The sequence below is a fragment of the Cibotium barometz genome, chromosome 7 (assembly GCF_041138505.1).
Source record: "Cibotium barometz isolate CiBa-2024 chromosome 7, ASM4113850v1, whole genome shotgun sequence".
Lineage (NCBI taxonomy): Eukaryota > Viridiplantae > Streptophyta > Polypodiopsida > Cyatheales > Cibotiaceae > Cibotium > Cibotium barometz.
In genome coordinates this window covers 629,781-643,749 of record NC_141052.1, presented here as the reverse complement: position 1 = coordinate 643,749, position 13,969 = coordinate 629,781, and the positions used below count along the sequence as shown (strand labels likewise).

General features: G+C 43.6%; 1 protein-coding gene across 3 annotated transcripts in view; it reads left to right on the top strand.

Moving 5' to 3' along the window:
- The window catches only part of LOC147636551 (AP-4 complex subunit epsilon-like), a 48,645-nt gene extending 42,094 nt beyond the window's left edge, over positions 1–6,551 (top strand). For all 3 annotated transcript variants that reach the window (XM_086799966.1, XM_086799965.1, XM_086799967.1), the window contains 2 exons: positions 4,797–4,940; positions 5,037–6,551. In XM_086799966.1, the coding sequence (XP_086656092.1) occupies positions 4,797–4,940; positions 5,037–6,143 (1,251 nt within the window). In that variant the 3' untranslated portion in view covers positions 6,144–6,551. The remainder of the gene's footprint in view (positions 1–4,796; positions 4,941–5,036) is intronic.
- The last annotated feature ends 7,418 nt before the right edge of the window (positions 6,552–13,969 follow it).

Here is a 13,969-nt window from a genome sequence, read left to right as displayed (position 1 = left end):
CGGGCCCCACAGGCATGGGTGATGCAGTATGAGGACCAGAGATGTCATGGGATGTACTTGATAGAGCTCAGACGACATAGGGACGGGGTATTGAGAGGACATGCTGAGAGACAAGGCTAGCCCATAAAGATGTTGACCAGAGATCCATCACTGGTTTCTTCACGTCATGAGCATCAGATCAGCCACCCATGCAGACACCATTGCATCGACAAATGTCATGGGACGTACTTGATAGAGCTCAGACGACATAGGGACGGGGTATTGAGAGGACACGCTGAGAGACAAAAGGCCAGCCCATAAAGATGTTGCCCAGAGATCCATCACTGATTTCTTCACGTCACAAGCATCAGCCAACCATGCAGACACTGATGCATTGACATCAGCTCATACCAGCCGTACACGGGCCATATTCGTGCACTAGAGGAGTCTTGACTGAGCAGGCATGCTCCATCTTATGTGCCCCCCCCCCCCCCCCCCCCCCCCCCAAACACAGGTGTGAGCCGAAAATCTCCACTGCACAGACAAATCCATGAGATTTTCCAACGACATGACATGCCCTCACCATAGCCACATCTGCCATCAGGAGGCTTATAGAGTCATGTTTCAATTTTCAGTCAGTTTTCATGTTCTTTTTAAAATTTTCCCTGGCACTGTATACCCATGGTATCATTGTACTACACATGGTCTCATAAGCCCTTTACGGCCTACCATCATCTCATAAGCCTTAGGGTCCTTTGTAGATCTCTCTCTCTCTCTCTCTCTATCGATTTCCCATTCTTGGATCTCTCCCGACAAGAGATAACTGCATCATCTACTTGTACTCAACCCGGCCTAACACAAGTCGGACATGGGTATCACGTCAGTTGAGGGTGTCCTCCCACTGCCTCAGGATTGAGTCTGGGAGAGCTTAGGGCTTGCCACAGGAGGCCCGGTTGGGTATGCAAGTTATGCAGAGCAGCATTATGTATTCAGATGCCTGGTCTACTATGAGATACGCAGGAGATTTCATTGCCTCTTCCGAGATGGCTTTGGCCCCCTCTCACAGATGAGGGCAGTGTATTGTATGGGCTTGTACTTGATGGATCTTTCGGAAGACTCTGGTGAGGCAGTACAGTGTATGGGCCCATACTTTATGGATCTTTGCTGTCATCGGAAGACTCTGGTGAGGCAGCACTGCATGATGAGCCAAACATCTCTCAAACCTTCATCACCTACTTTTTTGCTTCTCCCACTAGGTGATTTCGATGCCCACCACCCAGATTCTTCCAGAGGTGAGAGCACAGATGCTGCAACCAAGCCCGCGACTCTTTGGTGCCGGGCACCTGAGAGACAGACTGCAGCGCTCTCTCTCTCTCTCTCTCTCTCTCTTCGCCCTTCGTCAGGTCCCCGCCAGCCCACTCTGCCCCCCCTCCCGCCAGCCCCTCGCTCTGCCTCTGCGCCAACCCCCCCTGCTCCCCTCCCGCCAGCCCCTCGCTCTGCCTCTGCGCCAGCCCCCTCTGCTCCCCTCCCGCCAGCCCCCTCTGCCCCCCCTCCCGCCAGCAACCCCTTCTGCGCCAACCCCCTCTGCTCCCGCCCTCCCTCCCGCCCTCTCTCCCGCCAGCCCCCCTGCCCTCTCTCTCTCTCTCTTCGCCCTTCGTCAGGCCCCCAAGGCAGCCACCCGCCGCTGCTCTGCTGTGCACCCTGCCCGCTAGTCTCTTCGCCCTTCGTCGGGCCTCTCTCTCACTGATTCGCTTCACTGTTCGCCGCCGCCTCGCTATGCTGGCCCGCCTCCCTCTCCGCTAGGCTCAGTGCCCCCCTTTCGTCCTCTTTCCCCACCCACCGTTGCTCAGGCCCCCAAGGCAGCAACATAACTCTCTCCCTCTCTCTCTCTCTCTCTCTCCTCCCTGCCTGTGGGAAGGACTGCAGAGTAATCTGGAGGAATGGCCCCGAGTCTCCAAGAGAAACTCGAGGCCCTCGAGACGGCAATGAAGGCACTAATCAAGGAGAACAAGAAGACATCCGATTCCAACCTCAATGAGGTGGAGAACAAACTACACCGGCACATCATGGCCCTCGAAGCACGGGTCACGGACCTTGAACAAGAGAACACGGCACTCAAGGAGGTGATCAGGCCAGAGTGAGGAAGAGAAAGCTCTATTGCTGCTTTGTGGATTTCCGCAAGGCATTTGACACAGTACCACGAGAGAGGCTCTTTCAACGCCTGCAGTCTCTTGGCATACCAGCAGATATGACATGGGGCATCTATGCATTATATGAGCAGGTTTTTGGGCGAGTCAGATGTCCAGGAGGTATGTCCGAGACTATTGCTAGCACCATTGGTGTGAAGCAAGGATGCCCACTTTCCCCCACGCTATTTGGGTTATACATTGATGAGGTGGCTGACTTCATTACACGGGGAGGCGGAGACGGAGTTGATTTAGCAGGTACCTCAGTACATATTATGCTTTATGCTGATGATATTGTATTAGTGTCTGAGTCTCCAGGAGGTCTACAGCAGCACCTACATGCACTCGATTTCTGCACACAGAGGGGTCTTACTGTGAACCTTGGGAAAACCAAGGTTATGGTCTTTCATACATCGAGACAAGGCAGGAGTCAGCTGACATTCACTCTCGCAGGACGCCAGGTGGAGGTGGTGACATCATACGTGTACCTAGGGGTTACCTTCTCTGCAGCAGCCACACGCTTCACCATGGGTTCAGCAGCCAGAGTTAGATTGACACGGGGATATGCAGCATTGGCGATGCTAGAGAGACAGTGCCACTAGGCGCATTTTCAGGAGCCCCGGACGAAGGGGTGGCTATTTGACACATTAGTCACACCGGCACTGATGTATGGAGCAGCGGTATGGGTGCTAGGCCTTGCTACCCATTGGTGGACACAGATAGAGAGACCACAGGCCCTCATGATGGCACGCATGATACGCAGCAAACCGTCAGTACCTCATGACATTATCGAGCAGAGTTTGCTGCGCCTCCTATGATGGTAGAGGCCATATTCCAGACTATATGCCTGCTAGACAGATTCAGAGAGATGCCACAGGACAGATTGTCATATAGAGCTTTTGAGGCATCTGCTGGCTGAGGCAGGAGACAGAGGATCATGGTATGCACAGGTCACACATTGGTTCTCACGGCATGGCCTAGACATGGATCATCTACCACCATTCCAATATGACAGGGATGCACCACATATCCGTCTCTCTCATAGTGAGAGGAACAGAGTATTGAGACAGGACCTATGGCAGCTCTATACACGAGAGACATGGATATCGCCTACACAGCCTCTTCCACCGAAGATGCTATACTACAGAGATCACTTCATGAGTATCACTGATGATGGATTTATAGAGAGGCCTAGATACATGGAGGGCTTTTTACCACACGGCTCCCGAGTGGCTATTGGTCAGCTTAGAGTTTCATCACATCGATTGGAGATCGAGACTGGCAGAGCAGCACGGATCCCCCGAGAGGAGAGGGTATGCAGATTGTGCAGAGAGGAGGTGGAGAGTGAGGAGCATTATGTATGTAGATGCAGAGCATATACAGCCATCAGAGAGAGATATCCCATTTTATTCAGAGAGCCACATTCCTTACGCCAGATCTTTGAGGCAGCAGACCAGCGCATACTGGGGAGATTCATTCTAGACATACAGCGTCACAGAGAGACATCATTACAAGCTCAGATAGCTCGAGAGGGGGGGCGACAGACACAGATTACTACATTTTTTCAGAGATCCATCCCACTCCCAGCCCCTACACGGCAGGGAATTACTCTCCAGAGAGCACAGACACTCAGAGCCCGCAGGAGACATTGGACACCTCGCTTTCGGACACCATGCCTATACCAGAGAGAGATGACAGAGATCAGAGCTCAGTTTCACAGAGAGGGTGCGGAGCGACTGGCTCGCTTCAGAGCAGACCCAGGCATGTTCTTCAGGGAGCTATGGACACCCCCTTCATTGATGTATACCATTTTATACCCCCAGTATGGTACAGGATGGAGCTAGCTAGGTTGCATATCATGATTGTGTACTCCATGCATATAGCTTTGCATTCTCCTAGTAGTAGAGCTCCATCCCCTCCCCCACTCAGTGTACTTATTGCACACCCAGATTCAGCTTTTTAGTTCAGTACTTTCTCATTTTGTTGGGATGACAGAGGATACCCCATACAGGTACAACGATTTGTCTCATAGGCCGAGTTCGGTCTTTTGGAAGACGTTAATAAAATCTTTCTTTCTTTCTTTCTTTCTCTCTCTAGCTGGCGGTCCTCGCCTCCCGAGATCTAGATCTGCGAACTGCAGATACAGCCTACAGGACATTAGATGCAATAGAGATGTACCACCACAGGAGGTGGACATTGCTGCACTGTACTTGATTCAGGAGGAGGATGAGCTTTGACTCCCTTTTTGTATCCATGGGCTCACATAGTACGTGGGCCCGTTTGTTTTGGTAGATGTTATTTTTCTCATGTTTCAGGCATCTAGTTATTCATGGATCATATGTAGTCATTTTCAATTTCATAGACCCTTTGGGTCTTTCATAGGCATTCAATACAATCTTACTCTCTATCATTCTTTCTCCTCCCAACCAAAAAGAAACAAGAAAAAAAAAAAGAGGTCAACAAAACCTCTGATCATAGACTTGTGGCTAAGCCACAGTTATTCCGGTAGGTAAAGACTCCAGAGGCACGCACATTGCACTGATCTTGCATTCTGCTTATGGATTCTTCATTTGGATCAATGTTGAATAAAACCCAGAACTGGTTGCTAATGACTGTGTTGGATTTGAGCAGTGTCAGGCGTTCATTGATGAGCTGTCTGCTTCACATTCAACAGACCTGCAACAGCGGGCTTATGAATTGCAAGCACTCTTGGGATTTGATGCTCATATCGTAGGTGCTGTATTGCCTATTGATGCAAGTTGTGAAGATATTGAGGTACCATTGGCTGGAGCACACTCTTCTTTGAATATCTTCTCTCATAGTATGGTTATTGATGTATGAAACAATGACTAAAATCTTTTCTGTTGTCAGATTGACAAGAATCTTCCTTTTCTGGATAGTTATGTTCAATCTATGCTATCCAAGGGAGCCAAACCGTATACTCCAGCAAGTGAGAGGCTTCAAACGGGTGGCCCAGTATCCTGGTTGAGCCAACATGATGAATCTGTTCTTGCTAATCACTCTCTACGATTTGATCCCTATGAGAAGCCCAAGCTGCCGATCCCATTTATCACTCCTGTTGCTTCTCGTGAAAGTGATGATCACGGGGTGGATAGAAGTGGGAAAGCATCCTACACAGCTTATCAACCCTCTGTGGCTCCAGATGTGGATGCTTTGAATCCAGACGCTGCACATTTACGACTGGAAGGGGTGCAGAAGAAATGGGGACGCCAAATGTACAGCAGCTCGGCATCATCATCATCAGCAAGTCTAGAAAAAACTACTAATGGGTCAACTGCTTCTGATGCTGACAAGAACTCAAACAATAGGGAAAGTATGTCACTTGGCTCCCAAGAGTCAAAATACGCCAACAACAGAAGTAAGCAGCTAGAAGTCTCAGCTGAAAAGCAAAAGCTTGCAGTTTCGCTTTTTGGTGGAGGCATCCGCAAAATAGATTCTAGTGCTAAAGTTTCTGGGAAGGGGCATAAGCAAGCCACTGTCAAAAACCTACCGCCTGGTCATAACAAGCTTGAATCTGCAGCATTGATTGATACCAAAAACCAGGCTCCTGCACCAACACCTCCTGACCTACTTGATCTACGTGAAGAGGAGCCATCAGTTGCCACGTCCAGGGACCCAATGAAAGATCTTGAGGGCCTTCTTGATTTGACAAGTCCTGGAGTTCCTTCAAAACCTGTTGCTACAGGTGCAAATCCTCCAAATGTGGATATAATGTCTCTGTATGAAGCGAATACTTTGGAGCATACGGGTAACAACAATATGGTGGATTTAATGGCTAATATTGCAGCAGGCAAACTTTTGCCGGAAAACTTGACTGTATTTGAAGGACTTTCTGCGAGCCCTGGGACGAAAGGCCCTTCAGTTGAGAAGTCCATACGAAAAGATGCTAAATCACGGCAAGTGGGAGTCACACCAACTGGCCCTAACCCTGACCTGTTCAAAGACCTGCTCAAGTGAGATTTAGGGACAATTTTTGGCGCTCACACTGCACAAAATAGCTGGTTCTGAGGAGCGCCATCTGCTTGAAGCAGCTAATAGCTGGATAAATGGCAGTTTTCATCACAATCTTCTGTGGGTATTATCAAGTGCAGATTGTGCGCTTAGGTTTGTAAGGTTTCAAGAAAATTGTCTTCATATTGTTGAGAAAACCTGCAAAATTTTCATGTAGAGGTCCATTGAGTGAGTGACAGAGAAGTACCGGTCTCAGGATTTTTTTACGAGTGCATTTTTTTAAAAGAGTCTTTGGGGGAGCTTCATATTTTGTGGCACTTGTCCTGAATAGAGAGGGAATCAAGCACATGTGGAAGAATGATTATTATGGTTCATGGAATTTAAATGGCTCTTTGAAGTTTGATTGACGCTAAACAATGTTGTTAAAATATTCATTGTTGTTAAATACAAAATTTTTGTACAAAGAGTCCAAAAGAGATCTACCAATCAGATGCATGAATAGGCTCCACCTCTAGTAGTGGGTCTATTGTTAGACCTTAGGCAGAAAGGTTGACACAGAATGCTAGGAGTTCTGACACATCATTTGGTGATACTATAGGTGCTGAAAATTTAACAAATTCATGTGTATCAAGAAAGGGAAAAGAGAAGATGGAACCACCTATAATAATGCTTGATGTTTCAAAGGTCATTTCTTTGTTGATGGAGATAATGGCTCAAAATAGAGCCTAGATGAAACGTTTGGGATCTCGGCTATTGTTACTCCTGGTGTGCAAGAGCCAAAGCAGTGTTGAGAACACATGGCAATGATCCATGTGTATGCAGTTCTACGAGGGTAATATATCCAATGGAGAGTTGAGATATAATGAATATAGAACCCATCATTATTGTGCGTATATAATCAAATCAATATACGAGATAGTGCCTACATGTTTTGAGGAGGCACTTGGACATAAGCATGGGGAGATGCCAATGATGAAGAGATGGTTGCGTTGGAATCAAATAAGACATGGGAGTTGATGCAAGTGGGTCTATAAAGTAAAGAAGAATATAGATGGATCTATTAATAGGTACAAGGTAAGACTGGTAGCCAAGGGATATGTATAGGCTTATGAGATTGAAGATGTTCCTTAAGAAAAAGTTTGAAATGAAGGATTTGGGTGCGATACTTAAAGGTGATTAGGCTCTCGCAGAGGCGGTGAGTTAATCTCATTGTCATTGGAGCATAACACAAAATTAGATATAGATACATGTGATCTTTTGGAGGACTACTATGTACATGGTGCATTGTAGGGAGTTTAATCTTAGTGCCATTGGAGCAAAACACAAAATTGGATATAGATACATGTGATCTTTTGGAGGATTACAATATACATGATGCATTGTAGGGAGTTTAATCTACATGACAGTGATGCGGATTTGGTATATGTCAATACAGAGAATCATGCGATTGACATCTTTACAAAGACATTGGTTAGAGAGAAGCTTCGCAGGTTTGGGAGCTTACTTGGAGTGGAAGGTATGGAGTTGAGCTCGAGGGGGAGTGTTGAGATATCGAGCTCAACTAGTGCAGGTATAGATGACACGGTAGAATGACAGCTGCGCACTACGTCACTGGCATGGTTGGTGAGATTATGGTGGGTGATATGCCGTCAGTGGTTTATAGACTGTGTGAGCCATTTTAGTTCATTGGAGTTATGACATAGTTATATATTTTTCTTTTAATCATTGATAACAAGTTAGATGAAAAAAGGCTTGAGTTTGCTTAGGGGTCCTAGGTGCAACAACCATGGTGGCTAACTTGAGAAGCATGAGAGAAGAGGGTGTCCATGAAAGTACATGTTTGCTTGGGAAGTGAGCTTGTATCTTTATTCTTTGCCTGCTTTCAAAGAATGAATTCAAGTTCTTTGATCGTTTGCTTCTACTTCACATTTGTATCTTTGAGCTAGTTAAAGGGCTTCATCCATCATTAGGGATGCTTGCTTATATATCTATTTTGCTCTTTTGTGCTGCCTTTTTCTCATCTTTGTGGTACGTTGTTTTAAAAAACTTTTCCATGTCTCTAGGAGCTATCTTTCCATTTCTTTGCATTACTCTATCAATTGAGATTCTTCATCCTTTCATCTGAAAGTTTTCCCTCAATGTTTTTTTTTGAAGTTGAGCCATTGCTATTGGGCTTGCTTAGTTGATCTCTTTCTTTCTTTGTTGCTTCTAATTTCTCTAGCTATTACTGAATTCTAATTCCTTTGGCCATTGGTGTTGGCATTGCTTAGTTGATCTTTATCTTTCTTTGTAGCTTCTAATTCTTGTAGCCATTGGTGTTGGCCTTGCTTATTTGATCTCTTTCTTTCTTTGTAGCATCTAATTCCTATAGCCATCACTCAACACTTTTTCTTGAGTCGGTCCATATCATTTTGGATCTTGTGGTTTTCTACTGCCCATATTGTCAAGCTTCTCTTTTCCTTCTCCAACTGTTCTAACATGCTAGATATGGTGGTTACAATCCATATTCTTTCATCGCAACCACCATATCTAGCCCATAGTGTCAAGCTTCTCTTTTCCTCCTCCAACTGTTCTAACAGGCTAGATATGGTGCTTGTGATTCATATTCTTTCATTGCTCGGAGTTCCCAGATATGTTTGCTTCATTAAGTTTATTAGCTCCTCCCTTTTTCAGACATCTTTGCCTGTTTTGAGAAGTCCAGATCAAACCCCTTGAGAGTGTCACAAGGCTATCATCTTGATCTTCAGAGTCACCTTCTTGCTCTAGACTAAAAATGTATGAAAGTCGCATTCTTGCCTCCTCTAGCTTTGGGTTGCATTCTTTGCCTCTTTAGTGGTCTTTCATCATCTTTAGGTAGAGATTGGTCTGGGAGTTATATGTTATTGGTTGGACGTTGAAACTTCTAATTCTTTTCATTCAACCATCACCCCTTTCCATAACATTATGGCTTACTAGAACTAACATTCTTGTCAAGGCTGGTGTGCCGCCTCTTTTGACTTGCTTTGTGAGACATCTAATCTTTTCGCTAATATGGTGCTTGTTTGTGAAGACACTTCTTTAGTAAGACCTATTGTTGTATCTCCCTTCCTAGCTTCTGCTTGTGACTTTAATGCATCTTTCTCATTTGGCTTTTGAGTGCCTTGGGAAAAACCTAGAGCTTTCCGAGTTCCCTTTGTAAAGATTCAATGCAGTAGAAAAGGGTTAGCCACTACCTCCTTGTGATCCTTGTAATAATGCACTGTCGTTCGGGAGCATGGTTGTCTCCAATGAGTTTCCTTGACCTCAAGTGCATGAGAATGTGTTCCAACAAGCTAAATCACCACTCCAACCATTTTGATTGGTTTTCTGTCAAGTTGACTCTTCTCATCGAAACAACAGATCTCCGTGAATTAGCAGACTACTGTTCATGTCGTGAATTGTGTTTCATGCTGTGAACCACTCGTGTTTCACACTTCAAAATCTCAACTTAAAATTATAGTAATTCGAGTCAGGGAGAAACTTCTATGGTGCAATTATGAACTGCTCTTACCCGCTAGTCTGACAATCCTTTAATCCGTGAACAAGACTTTTCTCATCATGAAATAGCAGGTCTCCATGAAGTAGCAGGCTGTGGTTTATGTCATGAACTAGATGGTGTTTCACAATGTGAACTAGAATGTGTTTCACGTCGTGAACTATTTCGCTGCACTTTCACGAGATAAGGTTTTGGTGCTTCTTTGTGTCAGACGTATTAGGATAAGGCACCCTAACTTTAGTAAGACTATCCCGAAATTTTCAGGTCGCTGATTGTAAAAAGTGTTTCCTGTCGTGAACTAGTAGATCGTTCATGCCTTGAAATACTTCCTGCACTTTCACGTGTTAACAGCCGCATCAATAGAATGATGTTTGGAGTGCGATTTTCCTATCCAAAAGATCCAGAAGGTTGTTCCAAGCAATTGGAATGCAATGCAAGTCACCAACACAACCAATGGCTCCTTGTTTTTGTAATTTTTATGATTTTTTGAAAAAAACAGAACAAAGTATGTCACCAACTGCTAGCTCACGGTTGCAAAACTAGTGACAAAAACAACAAAATAGAAAGAAAAACCAAGAGTAGCTTTCCTCTAGGCAATACCAAGTACTCACCTACACTTCCAAACACACAATTTTCCACAACTATTCTAATTTCTTCTCTTCCACACAAACCTTATCTACACAATTCTTCACAATGCACCTTCAAAATGCAAAGGCAATAGTGAATCTTGCATAATAGGAGATCGAGCTCTAAGAGGATGGAAGAAACAATGGTGTTTCCTAGGTAGCGGTGCCAAAAATGTTATGGGCGACCGCACCTCCCAAGAGGGAACTCCACACATCCACAGTTGTAAGAAGCAATAGACAAAAACTATCATTGGGTACGTACCAATGCTTCGGGCTCACATCCCTTAAGGCTGAAAATCAAGGAAGAACCCCAAGAAGCTAGTTCCAAAGATAGTGACCAAGAAGAGGACTTACGACAAGTCCCTTCACATTTCAAGAACTATAATAGAAAACAAGAAGGTGTTTGCTCCAACACCAAAACAAGAGGGACAAAATGAAACAAGGGTATCATATGATGGATCTAAAGATGCTAAACAAAATTGACCTAGCACTTCCAAGGGAAAAGCCCAAAAAGATTTGGATCTCTATACTGACTTGATCCCTAAGGAGGAGACCAAATTAACGTAGTTACTCAAGGAGTATAGAGATGTGTTCACTTGGAGCTACTTGCATCTCAACAAAGTCCCTCTTGAAGTCTGCTAACATACAATTCCACTAGATAGTACAAGGCCAGCTAAACAAAAGCCTTACACATACAATGACACCTATTCTAGACCATCAAGGACGAAGTCAAGATACTTATTTCACTTGGAGTTACTTGCATCTCAACAAAGTCTCTCTTGAAGTCTGCCAACATACAATTCCACTAGATAGTACAAGGCCAGCTAAACAAAAGCCTTACACATACAATGACACCTATTCTAGACCATCAAGGAAGAAGTCAACATACTATGAAATCAAGCACCGATTGGGTATCACCGATGATTATAGTACCAAAAAAGAACAATAAGATCCATGTATATGTGATCTTAGAAAAGTTAAATACAATCGTCAATAGGGATCTTACCCATTGAGCATGTGCTTAAAAGGGTAGCCAAAAAAGAAGCTTATAAGCTGCTTAGATGGATTTTCAAGATATAACCAAGTTTTCATAGATCCCAAAGACCAACATAAAACTACCTTTGCCTACAGAGGATGGGACATTTTCATACAAAGGAATGCCATTTAGACTTACAAATACACTAGCTATGTTTCAACGATTGATGTACCCACACCATGTATAAGGATTTTCTACATAAATTCTTAAAGGTCTTCATGGATGACCTCTGTGTGAACTCAAAGTTGAGAAGAGTATATCACTCATCTATAGCAAGTGTTCAAGAGATGCAAATACTATAAGCTATGCCTGAATCTAGAAAAGTATAAATTATTGGCTAGGCATGGTAGAATCCTAGGACATGTGGTGTCCAAAAATTTGTAGCATTTCTAAACTTGGCAAGGTGTTTTTCTTCTCTCCCAAACTTCACTAGAAACTGGTGGTGATTTCGGAGGCTAAATTTTTTCATTCCTACAACACACATTGGATGTAAAGGACATGATGCGGTGTTTAGCAACTGTGCAAATGGACTTCTAAAGGCTTCAAACACTTGATATTCTTCTTCTTTTCAAGCCATGAACCTATTGGTGAGTTCTTGATTTCTTATGGGCTGAGATTCCATGTTTTCTCATTGTTTTGAACCAAGAAATCAAGAAATTGGTATTCTCATTGGCAACAATAAGCTTGACATTTCACTATATTAGCATCATTGGACACATTATTGATCCCTTTTGATCAAATAATCATTATTATGGAGCTTCCATGGTGTTTCTTGATGCACTAATGGCTTTTTACCATAGCCATACATGCCTATGATGCCTTGCATTTGAGTCTACATCAAATTATACATAATGGTGCATGGGAGATGCTATAACTCATATGGATAGCTTTCATGTGTTTCTTTGTGCCTTTGGTGAAAGATTTGGTACTAGATACATTGAAAAGCTTATGCTTATGAGTTGTAGTGATTTGGCATGCATCTATAAGTGCCATTTGCAAGTGATCTACACTCTCATCCATTTATAAGCTTTCATTTGATTCTTGCATGAGTAGAAAGCTAGACATGTGATGAGGGTACCTTGGCAATAAGGAGAAGAGGCCAAGGAGAGTGTGGCTTGAACTTTCCATGCCGTGAGTGCCATGGGAAAGCGATACGGAAAGGGATTAGGTTTTGGTGGTGACATGGCCCAAACTTGTGCCCTTGGAATTTAAACTTGGGTACAAGTGTTGAAAGAGATTGGCTAGGAGATTAGCAAGCTTCGACACACTTCATCGACATTGTCACATTCTCCATTGATGGATTACAATTCCATGTGAAAGACATGGCTTGGCAAGTGGCAATTTGGCAAGACAATTAGAAAGGGCAATATGCAGTGTTTTGTTTGAGATTTGGATTGCCTTTGCGGTCAATTGATTTGCAAAGTGGTTGGCATTGTATTGTCGTTGGGTTGCATTTGTTTGGTATTACATAGGATATTTGAGATTTGTGCTAAATTACAAAGGAGATGCTACCAAAATTTGGTCAAAATTCATGCATAGCTACAACCTAAAACCCTAATTCAGTCCACAACCGATGGAGCTGATTTTTAAGGGTTATGCATAGCTTGAAATCTTGTACTAAGGGCTATAATTCAAGCTATCAAGCACTCAATTCTGACAATAACCGAAAGATCTTGCAAAAAGGTCAAAGTGGGGCCAATCCAAAACAATACCATATACTGGCAAAGTAAGCATATGGTTATGTTTACCCTACACTTCCCATCAAGCCTTAAACCTCACCAATCGAACACCATAGCTATCCACTAGGCCCATTTTCCTACTAGATACCCTGTTTTTGCAAAAATTAGGGTTTTTAAACTAAATCAAATTTGACATCATATTGGATAGTGTGCTCTTTCCCCATTCCGGCGGCAAGCTAAAGACATCAAGATTTGGACTTCGTTTGCTTGGTCAAAGTGGCAAATTATTCACCGGTTGACTTTTCAAAAAAAAGTCAAAATGAAAAGTATTGACCATAGTCAAAGTGGGATTCTACACATCATTTCCTCTCTATAGAGCTAAAGAGCTTGTAAATCAGAGTTTGGGATCATATCTAACTCAAAATTGGTCATTTCCCATGATGGCATCCAAGTCAAAGACCAAGGCCACTTTCAAGGAAGTGGTTAAGCATGAGGGTGGTGTTCTGGAAGCAAGCAAGATGAAACACAAGATACTCAAGATCTTATGCAAACTAATGTTGACTTGCATCAACGTTCACATATACCACAAGACTCCATGAGACTCAAGGGGTTGTGCAATTGATCGAGAAGATGTATCTTGATTAATAAAGTACTATGAGCCAATTACTAAAGATTATGAAGAGCTTAGGCCAAAAATCCCAAGATGATGCAAGTGATAATAAATTCTTCAAACCGCTTGGATGAAAGATTTGTAGCCAATGGATCAACATTTCTAAAGAGTTAGTGACACTTTGTGTGATGGGTTTGTTGAGATTAAGGAAGGGTTCACTAGCTTAAGGCAAGAATTGGGCAACGAAAAGGAAGTTCCCAAACATTTTCAAAGAGTTAGTGACACTCTGCATGATGGGTTTGTTTAGATTAAGGAAGGGTCCACTAGCTTAAGACAAGAATTGGGAAAGGAAAAGGAAGTTCCCAAT